The sequence below is a fragment of the Orbicella franksi genome, chromosome 6 (assembly GCF_964199315.1).
Source record: "Orbicella franksi chromosome 6, jaOrbFran1.1, whole genome shotgun sequence".
In the NCBI taxonomy this organism is placed as follows: domain Eukaryota; kingdom Metazoa; phylum Cnidaria; class Anthozoa; order Scleractinia; family Merulinidae; genus Orbicella; species Orbicella franksi.
Window position 1 is genome coordinate 28,017,859 of NC_138150.1, and position 19,811 is coordinate 28,037,669.

Genomic DNA, 19,811 nt, shown 5'->3' on the forward strand with positions numbered 1-19,811 from the left:
TCTGCTCAACTAACGGAAACTGAATGAAAATCTCAGTGTAAAGGACGCAAATTAACCCCCCCCCCCCCCCCCACGGGAAAGGGGAATTATCCATAAAATTTTGTACGGGGAAGCTCAGCCTCGAGGTCCAGCCCCCTACACTTTTGTTTACCATTTTGACAGAAAAGCTACCCATTTCGTAGACCTTTTATTGAAAAAAGCATCCCTTTCACGTACCTACTTAAGAACACTTCATCCTTTCCTAAACCCTTGGAATGATGTCAATGAACAATACTACGGAAAAAACATCAAGCATTACCAGAAGAGATGTTGACCAAAAAGCAAGTATCATTTATTTATTCAGTTCCCGTTCACAGTGGAGTTAACTTCCAGAACGAAATACATCAATGTGTTTATTCAGTACTAAACGATTACTTGCTCCAATTATTTTTTCGCACTCGCTCGCAGTTTCGTTCCCTTCGCGTGCTTTTGAAAATTTACGCCTGCTGCGCAGGCTAAACTTTAAAAGTTATTTTATTGCTCGCTAGAGGCCTAGTGTTTAGAAAGGACTTAGTCTGTGATCTGGTTTCCTCGTGCTTTAATATCAGGGCGAAACAATCCGTAAAGCCGAGCGCGTTAGCTTGCGAAAGGTAGACTGTTCACAGACTAGACTGGATTTTAAGGCCCTGTCCAAACTACGCGAAAAAAAAAAACGCAATTTCACACTGAAAACGCTTTAAATGTTTTCCGTCAACACTACGCTGGAGAAATTTGAAAACCGGCAACAATAAGCGGTCATATTAGATTTGTGTTTGAGGAAAATTCGGGAAGGGAAATCACATGATTATCGTGATGTCATAGCCAGTTTCCAAAAGCTCCGTTTCCAAAATGTTCTGCGTCATACACTAGCACTCTAAAACTCAAATTGCTCTGTTTTCGTGTTTTGGGGTCGAGAGTAGATTAGATGGCATGAAGAAGGGGTGGAGGGAAGGGAATCAAGGGGAAAAACGTAGGTAATTTTCGTGACTCCCCGAGAGACTCAATCCACTGTGACATTCAAACTTCTTTCATTCACAAAAATACATAAATAGCGATCGGTTTTGAGTCTTGACCAGAAAAGTTAATTTTTTTTTTTAACCCTGAAAAGTTCATTTAAGCGATTATCAAAGAATTGTAGGAAACATCGCAAGCTTTATTGCTTATAGCTCCTCATGAACTAAAGTGTCACTAAGCACATGTCCTTGATTGACTTCTCCAATTCTTGTACGCATTAAATCATCAGCGATCATCTGACCTTTCTCTTTACCGCTCAGGTAAGCCCCTTGCATATACCCGTTCCAGTCCTCACTAGTCGCTTCCCCCGCAAAATAAAGTCGGCCCAGTGTCTCTCCAATGTTTTTGTAATCTTGCGAAGTTGTACCTACTACTCGGTCACTGTAAGCGCCTTGTGTGAACATATCTTTGGACCAGCGACGATAGAATATCGCTTTAAAGAGAAAAGTCGGAGTGAAAGAGTTAGCAACACTGATGGGTTGATTTTTGCAAACTTGCAATCTTTTTGGCTGGAAACCAATTTGCACACAAATGTTAAAGCTCAGCCAATCAGATTGCAACATTTGCATAAGTATACAAGAACAGTAAGTCGTCTCAAGTCACGTTGGTTGTGGATACGTCGGCAACAAAGACATAAAAGTCTAGCTATGGGACCAAGAAACAAAATGTTACAGAATGAACTGCATGTCTAGCTATACTACAAGAAGTTCATTGTTATTGGCCGCTGTTCACCTATAAATTTCTACAGATATATCACTGGGAGAGGGAGACGCGGTAACCTTATGGTTAGTGTGCTCGACTCTGGATCGAGTGTCCGAGGACATTGTGTTTTGCTCTTGGGAAAGCACTACTCGCATAGTACTTCTCTCTACCCGGGTGTATAAATAGGTACCGGCGAATTTAATGCTGGGGTGCCCTGCGATGGACTACCATGCCATCCAGGGGGGAGTAGAAATATTCCTAGTCGCTTCATGCTACAGAATAAGCTACAGCCCGATGAGCTTCTTTGCTCGTATAGAGACTTAAACATATCAATGACAGAACTATGAAACAGTCGGACAATAGGAGAAAAATAGTTCCAGAATCTTGGCGTTTCTCACCAAAAGAGGATACATTCTTACCTGTAGGTTCAGGGATTTTCTTGCCGTAAATTTTTCTCAAAGTTTTCATGATCTCTGTTTTTGTTTCCTGGTCTGTTTGTTCTTCGATCCTTTTGCCTTCCTCTCCAGTGACAGTAATCAATAATATTGCACTACCTGGTAAAATTCCTGGTCTGTCCAGGTCCTGGAACACTGGAAAATACCCGCGCCGCTTGGAGGCGTGTAAAATAAATTCATTGTCGTCCCAGAATTTCCTTGGAAACTTCAAGAAAATTTTCGTGTAAACAGACATCGGGCTTTTATAAATGGCTTCTCTTTTCCACTCAGGGAGGGGTGGGTCAAAAGTTATTGTGTCACTGGTCAAGACTCCAGTGCTAAACGTACACAGAGCATAATCAGCTACAAATATTTCGTTATTTTTGGTGTGGACCTCCACAAAGTTCTCGGAGTATTTTATTTTGACGATATTCCTTCCGAGCAAAATATGTTTCATCAAGGGCTGGTAAAGATCTTTGTAAAAAGACCAAAGTCCTCGAGGATCTGACACAAAAACGTCTTGGCCTCGGCCATACAGCTGATAAAAAGAGACCAGATCAGGTTGTTTGCCGTGCTCAAAATCAAGTCTAAAATACTCAAGCACTTTTTCAATCGGTCGATTACTTTTCCATCCCATTAACTGCAAACCAACTTGAGCAGGAATGTCTGGCATATTTCTCTCCATCCTCGACAACTGAAATTCTTCAATTTTTTCTTCAATTTCTTCGTGTAACTTGCGAATGACTTCTGAATCTGTGATGTCCTGACCATGCTCGTTCCTATAGAAAGATCAAGTATTTACAACGCTTTAATTTTCCGGTTAGCTCAACTTAAAATTATTCAGAAAATTCATGCTCGTGCGACATACCAAGCAGATAGAACAATTTCAAAAGTGAACCGTTCGTTCCTCGCGCCCCAGCTTCGCGCTTGCTTGTTGCACTTTGCGTAGTTTTAATGGGCCATTTCCGAGTTGCTTTCTACCTCTGTGTCAAAACGAGTCTTCTGTGCGAAACTATTCATATGGAACTGTGTCCCGCGCACAGGTTCATTTTGTAGCAAAACAAACTTATTTTCCTATGAAAGGTTTTGCACGAGGCCAAGTTTTGAAACAGAGGCACAAGGTAACTCGGAAATGGCGTATTGAAGCCCTGACTGGTTCTTTGCATTGCCAAGCGCTCTGATTGGCTGGTAAGTCGTTTTCCACAAAGCTATGTAAACACGGTTGCGGTCCAAACTATCATATGATAAGTCATACAGTACATGAGTAATGGTATGAAAGCTTGAGCAGTTAAGGATTTTCAGGACTCTGCAGGATATTTGAAAATTCGTGCACTTTTGAGAGAACTTTCAAATATCACTTGTAGTGTAAATCCTTAAATTTACTCGCAAGATTACCTAAACTGATTTCGATAGTTTGCAAAATTAACAAATAATCGTGTGTGCGCTTGTATGAGGATTTAGGCTGACAATGCAATTGTGACCTAAATTTTTGAAGTTCGGGATTCATAATCTGTCGCAGTCATTCCTAGCCGAAAAGGAGCATTGCTCTGTTTTTCTATTACAACCAAACAACAAACCTTATGATGAAGTCAGAATAGTTGCTTGGAACTCCACCCATTTCTGCTTCTTCCATTCGTTTCAACAGAGGAGTCGTGTCCTCGTCATCCAGGAAATGCAGCCAGTTTGCTCCTGTTTCAATAGTGACTCCTTCAAATTCAAAGGCGTGTATTCTTCCACCAATGTAGTCCTGACCCTCAAGAACGTAAAAATCTGTGATATTGTTTTCCAGGAGTGTTTTAGCAGCGGTTATTCCCGATAGGCCTGCTCCAAGTATAAGAACTTTTGCTTTCTTTTTAGCTTCACCAAACAGCATCGTGCTCATGATTAGGAAACACATTGAAACAAGGAAGATCCAGTTTGCTCGGGGCATGATTCCTCTGATGAACTGTTCAGGTAAATAATAAAAATAAACTTGAGAGATTTGTAAATAAAATATATAACAAAAATTATGTAAACAATTGGACACTCAGATATGACGCAAAACTATACCAAACACGATTACAACTTTCGCGGTGTTGGGTAACTATAATTAGTATCACCCAACTAGTGGACTAATGCAAATCCTGCATTTTGATTGGCTACGCTACTAGGGGACTATTAGTAATAGTCATCGAGTAGCGAAATTGGCGCCATCGAGCGTGACGCTTTCTTTCGTTTTATTCCCAAATAAATATTTCTTCAACTTGCATTTGCTAACTTTATTATTACCTTTTCTACCTCATGGGCTATTGACCCGTAGCCCTTGCGGGCTACGGGTCTAATTGTTAATTACCCAACACCGCGAAAGTGTCCTAACTTTTGTGACGCGGCAGTTTTCGAATTTGCGAGCGAAGCAATCTGGAAATAAATGTATCGTTGCGAAGGCGTTGTGGACGGAATCGCGTAGCGAGTGAACTGACATGGAACTTCAACATCTCTTCTTCGATTCTACGGAGGAATTGAGCCGGCAGGGTTATATTCAGTGGATTTATTCGCTTCGAGCGGCGGGCACTCCGGAAATCAGTGTCCGGCCTTGTCTTTCTTTTAGTAGTGGAAACCTACAGAACGATAACTCGCCGAAATCGCGTTAGATCGGCCCGAGGAGCAGGCAAACAACAAAGAATACAACACAGCAACAGGGTAAGTAGATTTTATTCACAAAATATAAGAATAATTGGCTTTTCAAGCAAAGCCGTTGCATTCCCATACAAACCTTTATAAATTCAAACCGTTGTAACAGAACACGTCCATATGCTGCAAGGCGAGAGTCATGTTTCGCGTGGTCAAATTCGGTCGTTATGTAATAGTACATGTCATATGTCACGTTAGCCTGAATGTTCGCATAAAAAGGAAAAAAAAAAAGGATAACATTGAGAGCTTGGGCCGCCTGTGCGCCAGCCTAACAGCCAACGCACATAAATTGCAAAATGACCCGTTCACTATATCAAGTTCCGTACTTTGAACTCACTTGCGCCCCCAAAAACGCGTTGCCACATCACGTGTTTCGGGGCGCAAGGAAACAGTGTCACGATTGGTGTCTCGAAAAGCAAAAAAATAAATGTGGCTGGACAAGGCCAGCCTAAACATTTAAACATTCAACCGCATGGCGAGTACCATGCTTAAAAGCGCAGCGTATCGGATCTGAAAAGACCTATGGTCGGAAATTACATAAATGAGAAACCAGAAACTGCGGCGGACCGCATGCGATAAACGCTGCCAACGTAGGATCTACAAGAGATCTGATCAGCCAAAAAAATGTCTGACAGAAGTGTTGGATATACCAACTAATCGTGCTTGTTTGGTACGGTTTGCCGCGGTATATCACGCTCGTCTGGAAATTTTGGCTCTTCTAAAGTTTCGGAAAAAAAATCCGAATCATCGCGCGACTGATAGGTCCTGATATGCCGCCGAAGTCATATCCATGATATCGGGACGAATAGGTGTAATACCCGGGTATAATTGCCCGAGAACTATATTGAAGCCCCGGGTAACCCTTGTCCCCTATTTAGAGGATTGCTGGAACGTTTTGAGGCTAGCTAATCAAAAATTAAACGAGCTTACCTGTCAGTGAAGTTTGATTGTGATTCTCCTGAGCCATTGCGTAGGAACGAAGGCATCATGTGAGATTGCGCGAGCAAGCTTGCCTTCAAATTTTAACATTGTCGAGTAACCACTGACCCCAAAAAAGGGGTAGGGATAATGAGCCAATGGCTCAGTCAACACCTAAATGGGTGGGCACGTGATCCCTTCGTTCCTACGCAATGGCTCAGGAGAATCACAATCAAACTTCACCTACAGGTAAGCTCGTTTAATTTTGATTCTCCCTCACCATTGCTGACGTCACTACGGGACCACGTGAGATTTCAAAGCAAGGTGATTACGAGACAACAATATCAAATCAACAAGTATAATGTAAAAACAGTAGGCGTGTCAAAGTACAATATGACACCTCAGCAGTTGTATACAAACTTTACTGTTACACACTAGATAAGACTGCCTGACCAAAATTAGCATCAGGACTATGTTCAATGGGTTTGTTATAAAACCGAGCAAAAGTAGATGCATTTGACCATCTAGCAGCTTTCATGATAGTTGTCATGTCCAAACCAGACCTCTTCGCAGCTGAAGTTGAGGCTGAACGAGTGCTGTGGGCTCCAAACTGGTTTGTATCTATACCAGCATTTGCTAAAACACACTTGACCCATTTTCCAATGGTATCTTTTGAAACTGCCTTATGTGGCTTGACAAAACTTATGAGGAGTTGAGTTTCTTCACTTCTAAGAGGTTTTGTACGAATGACATACTCCTGTAGACACTACACAATACAAAGTCCAGGATCCTTAAAATATGCCTGGAAAACAAGGTCATGTACATGTGTACCAGGTCTTGTTTGTTTCACTGGTTTAGAAATGGAAAATGAACAACTAGACTCTGTCAAGGTCATGTACCTAATATCTAGCAGGTGTATAGTTTGAATTCGCTGACCTGACAATAACATTAACAGTATCGTGAGCTTCCAAGAGAGCTCCTTCAATGATAATTTTCGAACATGCTCAAATTTGCGTAAAAATTCTAACACAACATTAACGTCCCAAGTACTTTTGTACTTTGGTAAAGAGGGTCTCCTCTCAAATACTCCTTTCATAAATCTTACCACTAAGGGATGGCTACCAGTAGGTGTTTTTATCAGGAAAAACAATGACAGCTGACAATGCACTCCGAGCTGTGTTCAAGCAGCTATATCCAATGCCAGAATGAAAAAGTTTAGTCAAAAATTCAATAACATCTGTTACAGTTGGTTGCAAGGGATCACAAGACCGTTTAGTTGAAAACTTATACCATCTTGCAAGGTAGGTCCTGTACTGTTTCTTTGTTGATGCTCGCCATGATGACATGACAATGTCAATAGCTTGCTCTGAAAGTCTTTGACTTTGTAAAGAAGTCCTGACAATTTGCAAGCCATCAGAGTCAACTTGTGGTGGAGTGGGTGAATGGCATTGGGGTTGTATGGCAGCTGGAGTACTTTCTTTCCTCGAGGAAGAATCAAAGGTTCCTGAACAAGGAGGCGCATCAAAACTGGAAACCATGGCTGTATTGTCCGCTGTGGCACAACAGGTATCCCGGAGGCTTTGTCGGCTTCCACCTTCTGCAGAACCCTATCAATGAGACTAAAGGGAGGGAAAACATAAAAATAGTGTTCTCCCCAGTCAACAGAAAAAGCATCTATAGCAAATGCACCAGGGTCAGGATGCCAAGCTATGTAGGGCTTAGTCTGAAAATTAAGCCTGGATGCAAATAGATCAATAGATGGGGCCCCCAGGGCTTGTGTGATTGACACATAAATGCTGGAATCAAGCTTCCATTCTGTATGGTCATGAAAAATTCTGGAGGCTTTATCAGCCGCAGTATTACACTTTCCTGGCAAATGTGCGGCAGATAGCCAAATATCCCGTGCAATGCACCACATCCAAATGGATCTCACAATGTGATTACATTCAAGTGAATAGTTCCACCCATATTATTGATGTAAGAAACTGCTGTGGTGTTATCAACAAAAATTCTCACATGGGTATGGGACAAGGTTGTACAGAAGGACTGTAATCCCAGGTAAGCTGCTTTTAATTCAAGGCAATCAATATGCTGGTGAGCTTCATCAGGTGCCCAGCAGCCTCCTGATGATTGTCCCTGAAAAACAGCTCCCCATCCCTGTAAGGATGCATCTGTATAAAGAGTGCAAGACGGATGACCTTGTGAAATGGGTTTAGAGACATTTTCAATGTTCTCAACCCACCACTGTAGATCTAACACTGCAGTAGGTGACAGTACCATGCTTTCATCAAAATTACCATGATGTAACTTAAGGGCTGCAGTTTTCTCATTTTCTAGCTGCCTATAGAACAGGGGTCCCATAGCAACCCCAGGGCAACTGGCCACAAGTTTGCCTATGACAACTGCCACTTCCCTGATGGTAGGTTGTGTTCGGGTCAAAAGATCTTTGCAAACATGCTTGATATTTTCTGCCTTGGCATGAGACAAAGTGACAGTCATGGTCACAGAATTTAAGACAAAACCTAGAAACTCTAGAACCTGTGATGGCTCTAAGATTGATTTGTCTGGGTGAACATAAAGGCCTAGAGTATCAAACAATTTAGTGGTGGCTTGAACATTATTCTCACATTCAGGCTTGGTGATACCCTGTAAATAGGAGTCATCAATATAGCCAACTGACTGAAAACCCTGTTTCCTAAGTGTGCTATAAGCAGGTTTGAGTAGCTTTGTAAATAATTGAGGGGCACAAGCTAAACCATTAGGTAAGCAAGTGAACTGGTAGAGCTGCCCTTGCCACTCAAATTTTAGATATTTTTGATGATCTTGGCGGATAGGTACTGAATAATATGCATCTTTGAGATCCACAGATGCCATGAAACAGTTTGGCCTGATCATGCTAATAATATGTTTTTATGACTCCATCTTAAAATGATGGTATGCCACAAATTTGTTCAACTTTTTCAAGTTGAGGATCATCCGATGAGTTCCATCTTTTTTAGGTCTCAAAAAGACAGTGGATAGGAATTCACCTTCCTTGTGTGAAGATTTTAAGAGAACACCTTTAAGGACTAATTTTCCAATCTCAGCACTGATTGTCTCAGCTTCTTTGTTACTAAGTTGGTGTTGGCAAGGTGGCTGCCTCTGGTGAGGGAGCTGGGCAAAATCAATTTTGCATCCTTTGACCATATTTAAAATATGTGGGTCTGTTGTAAGTTTGCCCCAGTTTAACAAGTACCCTTTAATCCTTCCAGCTTTAAATATCCCAGGTTGGGTTTTTAAATCCACTAATTTACAGTCTTTACTCACCGACACACTGTGGATTGCTACTGTTTTTGCTCCAACTTCTCCTGCCGTTTGCAGAATGGAGTGAGTGGCTTTTGCCAGCGTTGTCCCCGGTTGTTGGGGTGTGGTCAGTGAGTTTGGCCGTTTTTTGAAAAGTGAGATTTGCATTGGTGGTTATCGTTGGCCTTGGTACCACTTTGTAGCTTTTGCCCAACCCTGTTGATGGCACTTATGTCCTGTATTTGTTTTGGAAGGTCATTCCCAAACAACAAATCAGTAAAGCCAAAATGTTCAGCACAAATTTGCTGATACTGGTTGTTCAGATCAGGTCTGATCATGTCTCGTCGTCTCTGAATGAGCTCACAATTTGCATGGCCCAACAAGGCAATGACATCCAGTACGGTTCGAGCAACATTTTCATCTGACAATTTCAAGGTTGAAATTTCACGTTTCATACACTGATCTGCAAGTTTGACCAGTGGGATCGTTGCTTTCTGAATTACGTTTTGGAGTCTTTAGAGCTTCTGGTCTCGACTCAGACTTCAGGGTTGACTCATGTCCCTGTTACATTTTCGCAGTTCCCAGGTCTGCTGCAGTTTGAAAGTTTTTCTTTCAACTTATCATCCGACAACTTTGTCCGGATCATTTTATTTATTATCTTGGCAGGTTTTGGGTCCACATCACTTGAACATGCCTCATCAAGATCGTATTCAGCGGCAATGGACCCTAAAAAATCGCTTTGGGCAGTTTTCTCAGATTTCTCACTGTCCTTGCTCGTTTCGCTACCCTTAGGAAAGAGCGAATCTATAGAGAGGTCAACGGACTCGTTGTCCGTGGCGCTCGCGCCTCGTGGGACTTTTCGAGCAGGGCTTTGATCGTCCTCCGAGTCGCTTGTAGATAAGCGATCGTCATGTGAACGCTTAGATGGATTGCCGGCGTTCGAGATAACCTCTGCAATGTCCGAAGACAATGACTTTGATATGTGTCGAAAGCCCTCAACCATGCTCTGGGAGATTGAGGCTTTAATGCTTTCAATGAAGTCGCTCGTCACCATGGACGTCGTCTTTGAAGAGCTGGGTTGAGAAGCTGTTTTCCTCTTCTCGCGAGAAACTTCAGCCTTCTTTTTTAATGGCTTGTCCTTTTCCCTCGATTCAGAGTTATGGTTGAGTTCAGGAGATTCCTCCACATGTTTGAGAGACCGTCGTCAACAGGCGACCTGCCCTCAGAATCTTTTCCCGCCATTACACAGCTTCGATTGCGAAGTAGCGTAAAAATTAGCGGTTAGCTTCCAAATAGCCGTACAAGCAGCGTTAATTCAGGTAACTGTACCCGAAAATTAACCAAATAGAACAGCGCCGAGAGATTGCTCTCGCCTAAAAACGCTATAAAAGAAGATAAAATATTCTTGACTCGACTAACGTCTTGTTACGATGGCCCAGAAGGCTCACAGTTCAGTTGTGAATTTTCACAGTTCAGTTGTGAATTTTCACAGTTCAGTTGTGATTTTTGAAACAGTTCAGTTGTGATTTTTCACAGTTCAGTTGTGATTTTTGAAACAGTTCAGTTGTGATTTTTCACAGTTCAGTTGTGATTTTTGAAACAGTTCAGTTGTGATTTTTCACAGTTCAGTTGTGATTTTGAAACAGTTCAGTTGTGATTTTTGAAACAGTTCAGTTGTGATTTTTCACAGTTCAGTTGTGATTTTGAAACAGTTCAGTTGTGATTTTTCACAGTTCAGTTGTGATTTTTCGGTTGGACGAAAAAGACTGGAACTTAACATACGGGAACTGAGACAGGCGAGTGTTTTTCTCCCGCCATTTTGGAAGGCGGCAAAGTTGTCCTCTAGTTTGTGTTTTGCAGTGCTTGGCGTTTTTAAACGATGGATGCTATAATAAGGCAGACTGTCCGAGAGGAAATAAGACGTCAGGGTGAATCTGCCTCTACGAGTTCTAAAGCAGCGACCAGTGAACCAAACCAACGAACAGTAAGCCGACTGTCTGGATTGCTCGACCGCATCAGAGGTCAGTCAAGAGGGAAGAAAAGAAAGACCGATAAAGAACATCGAATCCAAGTTCGCTGGATTCATTACGACAAGAAGTCAGAAGTTTTTGTTCCAGTTCGTCAGAAGAACGGTGGCGGAAACCGGTTCGTTGCTTATACTGCGTCGGAACCTCCCACAGTTGAAGAACTTAAGCAAAAAGCCACTACTTTGTTTTTCCCTGACGGGAAAAGTGCTTTCGCTGGCTCTGTTGACGACATGCTCCTAGATATCTGCGACACAACCCAAACGGCCATTATTCGATTTCCTGGTGAAGGAACTATTGAAAGTTATTTAAAGGAAAATGGTCTCTATCCGTCGACAACTTACCTCTATCTAAGATCACAGCACCAAGACACATTCTTTCCACAACTTGAAGCAGAGGAGGAAAATTTTGAACGGTCAGTCAACCTGAATACTTCGCAGGTAGCATCAGGTGCTGGTAAGCGCGTTGTTTGTTCAGTATGTAGCTGTACGTATTTGGAAGGTGAAGAATGCATTCGATGTGAGCAGAACAGAGAATATGAGTTTTCTAGGATCGCTGATGGGGGGAATTCATGTACTACAGAAACCCCAGAAACACCAGAAAACCCAGTTTTACTAACTATGGATGAAATAAGATCTAGGCGGGTAGCACTTCTTTCAAATGGTGTGGCTGAAATCGAGGCAGAAGGATCGCATAGCAATGTGGCTGATGAAACCAGTTACCCAAGGCTTACAAATGAAGAGAATTGTAGTCGTGATGAAGGCTCTGTAGAGCAGGATTCTCCATGTCCCTCTTCATCAAGAGATCTTCCAGAGAGAGTTCTCACAGTTCACAGATCATGCATAAGAACTGAATTGATTGAACATTTTAAAGACCCAAATGTAATGAACTGTAATATTGATTTTAAAGTGATTAATGAAAAGGGAGAGTTTGAACAAGGTGTGGGTGTTGGGGTAATTTGTGAAGTGTACACTTTATTCTGGAGTGAATTTTCCATCTCCATGACCATAGGAGAGAGAGAAAGGGTTCCCTTTGTTAGACATGACCACTTTGTTGAGGAGTGGGAGGCTGTGGGGAGAATTTTAGTTAAAGGGTTTGTGTCTGTCTCCTATTTTCCCACCTTTTTGTCAAAAGCTTTTTTATGCTACTGCCTCTTTGGCAACCAAGTTCCAGATTCCATGTTTGTTGATTCATTTACAAAATACCTATCCCCAGTAGAGGAAGAGTTCATTGTAGATATTATGAGGAAGAATCAGCTTCCAGATGATGAAGATGAATTTACTGATTTTCTTGAAAGGTTCAAGTGTATAAGGGTGGTTACCATTGAAAACCTTAGCCAAGTCATTCTTGAAATTTCCAAGCAGGAACTAGTTCAGAAACCACATCTCATGATTTCATCTTTGCAACCTTTTGTACAGCATTTGAAGCAGTATCCCCAGTTCCAAACTATTTCAGCAGTTGAGGGCTTCTATGATAGTCTTAAACCTACAACGAAAAAGGTGCTATCTTGTCTCACCTCAAATCCACAAAGTGAAGGAGAGAGAGATGCATTTAAATTTTTGCAGCGATTTGTAAGAGGTCTGGAGATGCCAAAACTCCTACAATTTTTGCGATTTACAACAGCTATGGATATTATGATTGACAAGAAGATAGAAGTTACTTTCATTAAGTGCGAGGGCTTGAGTGTAAGACCCATTGCCCACACCTGTGGACCCCTTTTGGAAATTCCATCCACATATGCTAACTTTGTGGAATTAAGGGAAGACTTCATGAACATTCTTAATCGGGACAACTGGGAAATGGATATTATATGAAAGAAACTCTACTGGCCTAGGTTTTTGATCGATGTTTTTCTGTCACAAACTAACTGTCGAAGGGTTGAATCATGCCCTGTAAATAACAGGCTATTTAATTGGAATGCACAAAATTGGTGTCTGAAATGACCTAAAATCTCCATTATTTTTGTGTGTTCTCAACTATGTACTGTTGTAGTTTTAACTAAGGCAGCCTCAGAACCAGAGGTCTGTGTCAGCCGTGTTTTCAAGCTGGGCAGAATGTTGTGTTAGTCTGTTGTATTTTAGGTATGAAGTTCTGATTTCAGGGTAGACCATAAGAGGTCTTGGGAGGAGGTGACTGTGCAAGAAAAATTTTAAAATGCTGAGATTTCAGGCTAGGGAAAGTAGCATGCACTCAACATTTTGTTAAGATCCCAGACAATTTGTTTAATTAATTGTCAAAGTTTACTTTAAGTTGTTGACATAATAAGTGTTTGAGTTCTAGCGTTTGTCAATTCCAGTTCACACACCAACCCAGTTATGTACGTATTTAGCGTTTCTGGTTCTTAACATTTAGAGTGGCTTACATGTAGACAAAAACACACTTGTCATTTGCTAAATAAATGGTTATTATTATATAGAATTTGTGTCCTCATTTCCCCCCAGTGCTTATTACAGGTTGGCTGCTTAAAGACCAGGCAAACTGCTAGAAGATTATTTTACTAGTATTGGTTTTCTTCTTGTTTTTGTGAAAACCACGACACTAAACACATCTAGGTCTCAGTTTAAAAAAGTGTATCAAATACCATCCCTGCAGCGTAAGATGGAAGACAATTTTTGATGTTGCCTTGTCTTCCCTTCTGAGATATCCCATTAAAGACTCTACATTGTCAGTGAGAGGGTGGGGTAATGAAAATCAATGTTCATACATACAGGTGCAATTTGAAATATGGCAATAGCTCGTGCTTTTGGTTACAAAACTGTGGAAGAACACGTTCGAAGGATATGCTTTGAGAAAAATTATGTTAACTTTTCCACCTCTTTGAGGAGTCTCATATAGAGATCAAGAGCAGAGCTAACATCGTGTGGCTCTGGAAAGTCATGTTCATTCATAATAGTCAGAGCAAATTCCTTGAAATCCTCACTGTAGTCAGGCGGGCACATTGTGGAGTGATCATAGAACTCCTGAAGGTCATCTTCGTCTACATCCGTTGTATAGTCATCTGTATTGTAAAGGTGAGGTAGAAAAAACATGCAATCAGGTCGTCCCCGAGGACCACTGCTGTTTCCAAATTTGCTTGACGATATTCTGTGTTGATTCCACAATTCCGCAACTTGATGTAGCTCATTTCTTAGAATAGACATGAAGCAAAATCGAATGCAGTCAACATGAACTGGATCTGAGTCAATAAATAGACCCAAGTCACGCAGATCTTTAAAAAAATTAATCCACCAACCAGGACCATCCTTAGCTAGATGTGACCAATAGGCTTCAATCCTCTGATTTGCTGTGGACCTGCCAGTGAGAAAACACCCAAGACCTGCATCCTCGTCACTGTGGCTCGACCTCAGAAATGTATGTACTGCAGCAACCATGCTGTTCTCAGTTCCGTCGTCTGATCTCACTTTTCTCGGTAAACCACCGATTTGTTTTACAGCATCAAGGTAAAATTTAGTGATAACTTCAGGGTTGTTATTTGTGGGACCAACCTCGAGCCAAATTAGCCTCCTTGAAAATCCATCGATGGCTCCATGCACACAGAATCCATAAGGTTTCAGTTTGTCATAGCCATCGATGTGCCAGACAAAGTTGGGCCCTTTTGCATGGTATATTCTTCGGCGAAGTCTCTTCCTTTTTCTGCTCTCGACTCCCTCTGGATCCAGCTCTCTTAAAAGTTTCATGACTGTTATTCTCTTTACCATATATCCTTTCCTTCTCAGTCTGGCCCATATCCTGCGGTAGCCTACGAAGCAACCACTGCCACCGAGCTCTCTCTCTATGATCCCCTTTAGCTCATCAAGAGGCATATTCGCGGGACGTCTTGACAAGCCTAAGGTTCGAAGTCGTCTTTTCAGCGTTGATATACTTATCGTTATTCCGTGAAGTTTTAAAAATTCCAGCATTTCCAAGTTGCTGTATCCCTGTTTAAAATAGCTCGATATCAATTCCAACTGGTCATCCTCTAAAACACCATTCACATTCATACATGGTGAATAAACTGGTAGCGGCATTTTGTAACTTCTTCTAGAGCACCGTTAAATATAACCACGTCTCAAAGATGGCTGTTATGCTAAGTTCGAAAACTCCCGCCTTTTCTAGACGTAGAAGCCCGGATATGATGAATGAAGTGCCAAGGGCGGAGCTTTTGTTCCAAAAGGTCAGAATTGAACTGTACGGAGAATCACAACTGAACGTTTTTCAAAAATCACAACTGAACTGTTTCAAAAAATCACAACTGAACTGTGAAAAATCACAACTGAACTGTTTCAAAAATCACAACTGAACTGTGAAAAATCACAACTGAACTGTTTCAAAAATCACAACTGAACTGTGAAAATTCACAACTGAACTGTGAAAATTCACAACTGAACTGTGAAAAATCACAACTGAACTGTGAAAATTCACAACTGAACTGTGAACCTTCTGGGCCATCGTAGTTATGCTAAGTTCGAAAACTCCCGCCTTTTCTAGACGTAGAAGCCCGGATATGATGAATGAAGTGCCAAGGGCGGAGCTTTTGTTCCAAAAGGTCAGAATTGAACTGTACGGAGAATCACAACTGAACGTTTTTCAAAAATCACAACTGAACTGTTTCAAAAAATCACAACTGAACTGTGAAAAATCACAACTGAACTGTTTCAAAAATCACAACTGAACTGTGAAAAATCACAACTGAACTGTTTCAAAAATCACAACTGAACTGTGAAAATTCACAACTGAACTGTGAAAATTCACAACTGAACTGTGAAAAATCACAACTGAACTGTGAAAATTCACAACTGAACTGTGAACCTTCTGGGCCATCGTATCTTGTCCTGGCAAACAAAGTCGCACATTGAAGGCAAGCTTGCTCGCGCAATCTCACGTGGCCGTAGTGACGTCGCAATGGCGAGGGAGAACCGGAGTCTCCGTTTGTAGGGTAAGGGTAGGGTAGGGTAACAGTTTACAAAAACCTTTCAAGTCATTACCCCTTACGTCGTTACACGTTTTCTGAAAACAATATGAAAACATGGTAAAGTAACAGAAGCGGATTAGAATCTTCAAGCGGTGGGTTTAGGTGGCCCCCTAGTTTCCTTTCTTCCATCACTAAGATTGAAGCAAGCTCTTCACGTATAACGCAGTATATAAATGGAAAGAAGTCAAAAACCCGGAGTTGCGCATGTCTGTACCAGGGCTGGGCCCGTTTCTCGAAGGTTCCGAAAAGTTTTCGCACCTGCAAAGCCGTAGCAAAATCTCAAACCTTATCATTACAGAGCTGTTTTATTCACATATTCTTAATATGGCCAGAAGACCAGTGGACCAGTGGGTCTTCGTTTTAGACCGGTGGGTCTTCGTTTTAGACCGGTGGGTCTTCGTTTTAGACCAGTGGGTCTTCGTTTTAGACCAGTGGGTCTTCGTTTTAGACCAGTGGGTCTTCGTTTTAGACCACAGGGTCTTAGGTCTTCGGTCTTCGTTTTTGGGTCTTCGTTTTCGACACATCCCCCAGGTACCATCCCGTAACGCCATCCGAATCTCGAATGATTACGGATGTGTCGAAAACGAAGACCCAAAAACGAAGACCTGGAAAATCAAATTCTTGTAGCACGTGGTGAATAAATTTGCGAGTCACGCACAGTGGACCTTTGCGCCTTTATATGATAAGTACAGTAAAGCAAAGTAATGAAGTCACCTCATCATAATTTGCTCATATGCATTTGAAAAACAGAATATTGGTGACGACAAATTATACTAAAATCGTCACTAAAACGTATATTTCTATACTGTTGGAATTTCATTGCGTTACACAATTTGACACGTTGTACCGACTGAGACAAAGCAACTGTCAAGTTTGCCCCACGCTCAGATGACATTTTAATTTATGCGCGCGCTACAAAAACGAACGCAATATAGCCTAGTGTACAGTCTTTCCTGAAGATAAAAAGGTTTTAGACCGGTGGGTCTTCGTTTTAGAGCAGTGGGTCTTCGTTTTAGACCGGTGGTTCTTCGTTTTAGACCACAGGGTCTTCGTTTTAGACCAGTGGGGCTTCGTTTTAGACCAGTGGGTCTTCGTTTTAGACCAGTGGGTCTTCGTTTTAGACCACAGGGTCTTCATTTTAAACCAGTGGGTCTTCGTTTTAGACCGGTGGGTCTTCGTTTTAGACCACAGGGTCTTAGGTCTTCGGTCTTCGTGTTTGGGTCTTCGTTCTCGACACATCCAATGACATAAGATTCCAAATTGACCAAATATCGCGTTATAAGTGATATAAGTCGCTCTCGATCGCTAACGAGCACGTGAAATATGTTTGTTATATCTTAAATCTGTACGGAAAACATATAGTTTTGATGTGATTATTACTTAATCTAAAACAGGAATAGAACAAGACATTTTGAAGTTGTTGCTTACAAACCTTTGGTCACTAGCGTTGTTGGTTCCTGTCGCAGAGGAAGGAACTGACAAAGATTCCATTGGTGAACGCGTTGTAGTGGACCCTATAGCGCTTTTTCACGGCGAACAGGTTAGTTTTCCCAAAGAAGCAACTTTTGCATAAGAAAAGAACTCACTTCTCAAAGGACGGAAATTTCATTGTTTGAGAACATCGCCGCCTTGACGTCATGCGGAGGGTGTGAAAGGCTGCTAATCTGTTCACAAACGTTCTTTTTGTTGTTTCGAGAGAGACTGCGTTTGCTTTAGTTGGAATCTTTGTCATTATAACTTCGCTTGCTATATCGGCCAACTAAGAGAAAATCGAAGGTCCGGGACAGATACAGAGATGCTGATTTGCAATTTGAAAAATTATCTCTTACACACTATACATGCTGGGTCGACAACGTTCCTGTATACTAATTATCTTAAGGTTTTCTTGTAAAATTCAATGAAGTTAATATTGTTTTCTGTATACAAGGCGTTAAATCACTAGGCTAACTCAATACCAAAACGTTTTGTGTGATTTTGAAGGATAATACGTTCATTAAGAGTTATATTTTAACTGCCAATATATTGTAAGGTGTTGAATAATGAAAAGATGACAGCGTCTTGCAAAGGACGTCCGGCTGGTTTACCTGCAATCAGGTGTTCTTGCGAAAAAAAAATTGTAATAATAATAATTAAATGAATAAATAAAACGCCTGGTCTCTGTTTGGTGCCTTTATCTCGACACCGGACCTTTTGCACTTGCTGATCCAAGCAGAGTGTCAAGCGTGCGTCTGAACCTAGCAAATGCCTAGCTCATCACCAGACTCCCCTGGTCGTATCTCAGCGGGTCATAACATTCCACCTGTAAGCGAAAGGGTCAGACTTTTTTCTTTGTCCCACCTAATGCTCGGGTCAACTGAATTACAGGCATTTCTCAAGATGGGCTCCTTGTTTCCCAAGAACGAAAGAACGTCATAGCATTGTTAAGACGTCTCAGAAATTTCCAGACATTATTGTCTCTTTGATAGCATGGTTGGACCTTAAATCATTCAATATATTGTCTTTGAAACCAGTCCCAAGTGATCGACAAAGGCTCTTTTTGTGTCTACAAGACCTGCTTTAGAATCATACCATACTGCAGGAAACTGGTGCTACGTCAACAAAACAGTGCCACTATATAATTAATGTATCATTCTTCTCTAATTGCTAATTGCTTTTAAACCCCCTTGGGTTATAATTTTACACCATCATTGTAGTCTCGTCTATTATTTTAGACAAAACCAAATCGATTGCAAAATAGCACGGCCATGGCAGTGGCGTAGCTAGGGGGGTCTTGGGGTGTCAGTGACCCACCCCCCTTTGTAAGTAAACAACCTACAACAGGTAGCGAAAACGACATGACAATCTGGCGAGTGCTCTCACTTTGACACAGAGTGACCCCCCCGCACCCCCCCCTTGAAAGATCCTGGCTACACCCCTGCACGGCTAAAGGAGAAAATATTGTCTAATGAGCTATTTTTCAGCTAACAGAACCAGTCTTTCTCATGGACAGGATGGGATTTAGAGCCAGGGATATGACAGATATATCCCTAGCACTGAGGAGTCCTGTCAGAGGAGTAAGAATACATAGGCCAATGAATAGTACTTTGCTTTTTTGCCGTAGTGCCAGCTTTTGCAATCAATTGGGTTTCAGCTTACCAACTTCAACTTCAATTGTATTTTTTTTTTGCACTTCTTAAAAGTGACCAGTGGGGTGGCGCATTTGTCAAAAATCTGACGAGAGGTCTAGCAACAAGCAAGTGAAGTGAAGTATCTTTGAAGTGTAGCGGTTATAGCAGTAGGGCGATTTTCCCATTTTCTCTTCGGGTTAAGTACGGATAAATTCAATCCCTTACTGTAATAATGTAAGGAGATGCAAACTGTATTAGGGAATATCAGAATTGGCATCTCTTTCATAAAATAACTCGAATTAACGCACTGAAGGGGCTAATAGTTCTAATAAGAGAGGTGACGCGAATCAGTGAATCACGGGGTACAAACTTTCCCCTAACATTGAAGTAAATACATGAATGTTTGTAGGTACATATCGTCCTGTTTTTCTTAAGCCCTGTACCCCCATTAGTGCGGTACATTCTCCGCTTTTCCTTTGATCTAAGATCATGGAACGAGAGGCAAAAAAAGCCAGCGGGAAAATTTGTATCTTGCCCACCAACCCTAAAATCAGACGCGCAGTCCGGTTGCTCTCGTCCCTTCAGTTTCTCACTCCGACAATCTTTTGCAGCCAAGTTTAAAGAAGTGGGAACTGATCCTACTAGTCGTACCTAAGGATGGTGACACTATATGATTCAGGTTGGGCTCAGT

The 19,811-nt window shown here is 41.6% G+C and overlaps 2 protein-coding genes and 1 pseudogene across 2 annotated transcripts; all 3 read right to left on the reverse strand.

The window, feature by feature from the left end:
• Positions 1–112: 112 nt before the first annotated feature.
• On the reverse strand, positions 113–18,449 carry LOC145488866 (uncharacterized). The gene is made up of 4 exons (XM_081467691.1): positions 17,446–18,449; positions 3,746–4,113; positions 2,154–2,947; positions 113–1,465 (listed from the first exon to the last, which is right to left on the reverse strand). Exons 2-4 carry the CDS (start codon positions 4,096–4,098, stop codon positions 1,179–1,181), a joined length of 1,434 nt encoding a protein of 477 aa, XP_081323817.1. The 5' UTR covers positions 4,099–4,113; positions 17,446–18,449; the 3' UTR covers positions 113–1,178.
• On the reverse strand, positions 6,990–9,064 carry LOC145488864 (uncharacterized; annotated as a pseudogene).
• Positions 12,533–14,796, reverse strand: LOC145488871 (uncharacterized). The gene has a single exon (XM_081467697.1). The coding sequence runs from the start codon at positions 14,758–14,760 to the stop codon at positions 13,858–13,860; it is 903 nt and encodes a 300-aa protein (XP_081323823.1). The 5' UTR covers positions 14,761–14,796; the 3' UTR covers positions 12,533–13,857.
• Positions 18,450–19,811: the final 1,362 nt, after the last annotated feature.

Coding starts and splice junctions, on each gene's coding strand:
- LOC145488866 (XM_081467691.1), bottom strand. CDS start 4,098: ATGCCCCGAGCAAACTGGATCTTCCTTGTTTCAATGTGTTTCCTAATC. Junction 2,948..3,745: donor TATTCTGACTTCATCATAAG/GTTTGTTGTTTG, acceptor ATCTTTCTATAG/GAACGAGCATGGTCAGGACA. Junction 1,466..2,153: donor GAAAATCCCTGAACCTACAG/GTAAGAATGTAT, acceptor TTCTCTTTAAAG/CGATATTCTATCGTCGCTGG.
- LOC145488871 (XM_081467697.1), bottom strand. CDS start 14,760: ATGGTAAAGAGAATAACAGTCATGAAACTTTTAAGAGAGCTGGATCCA.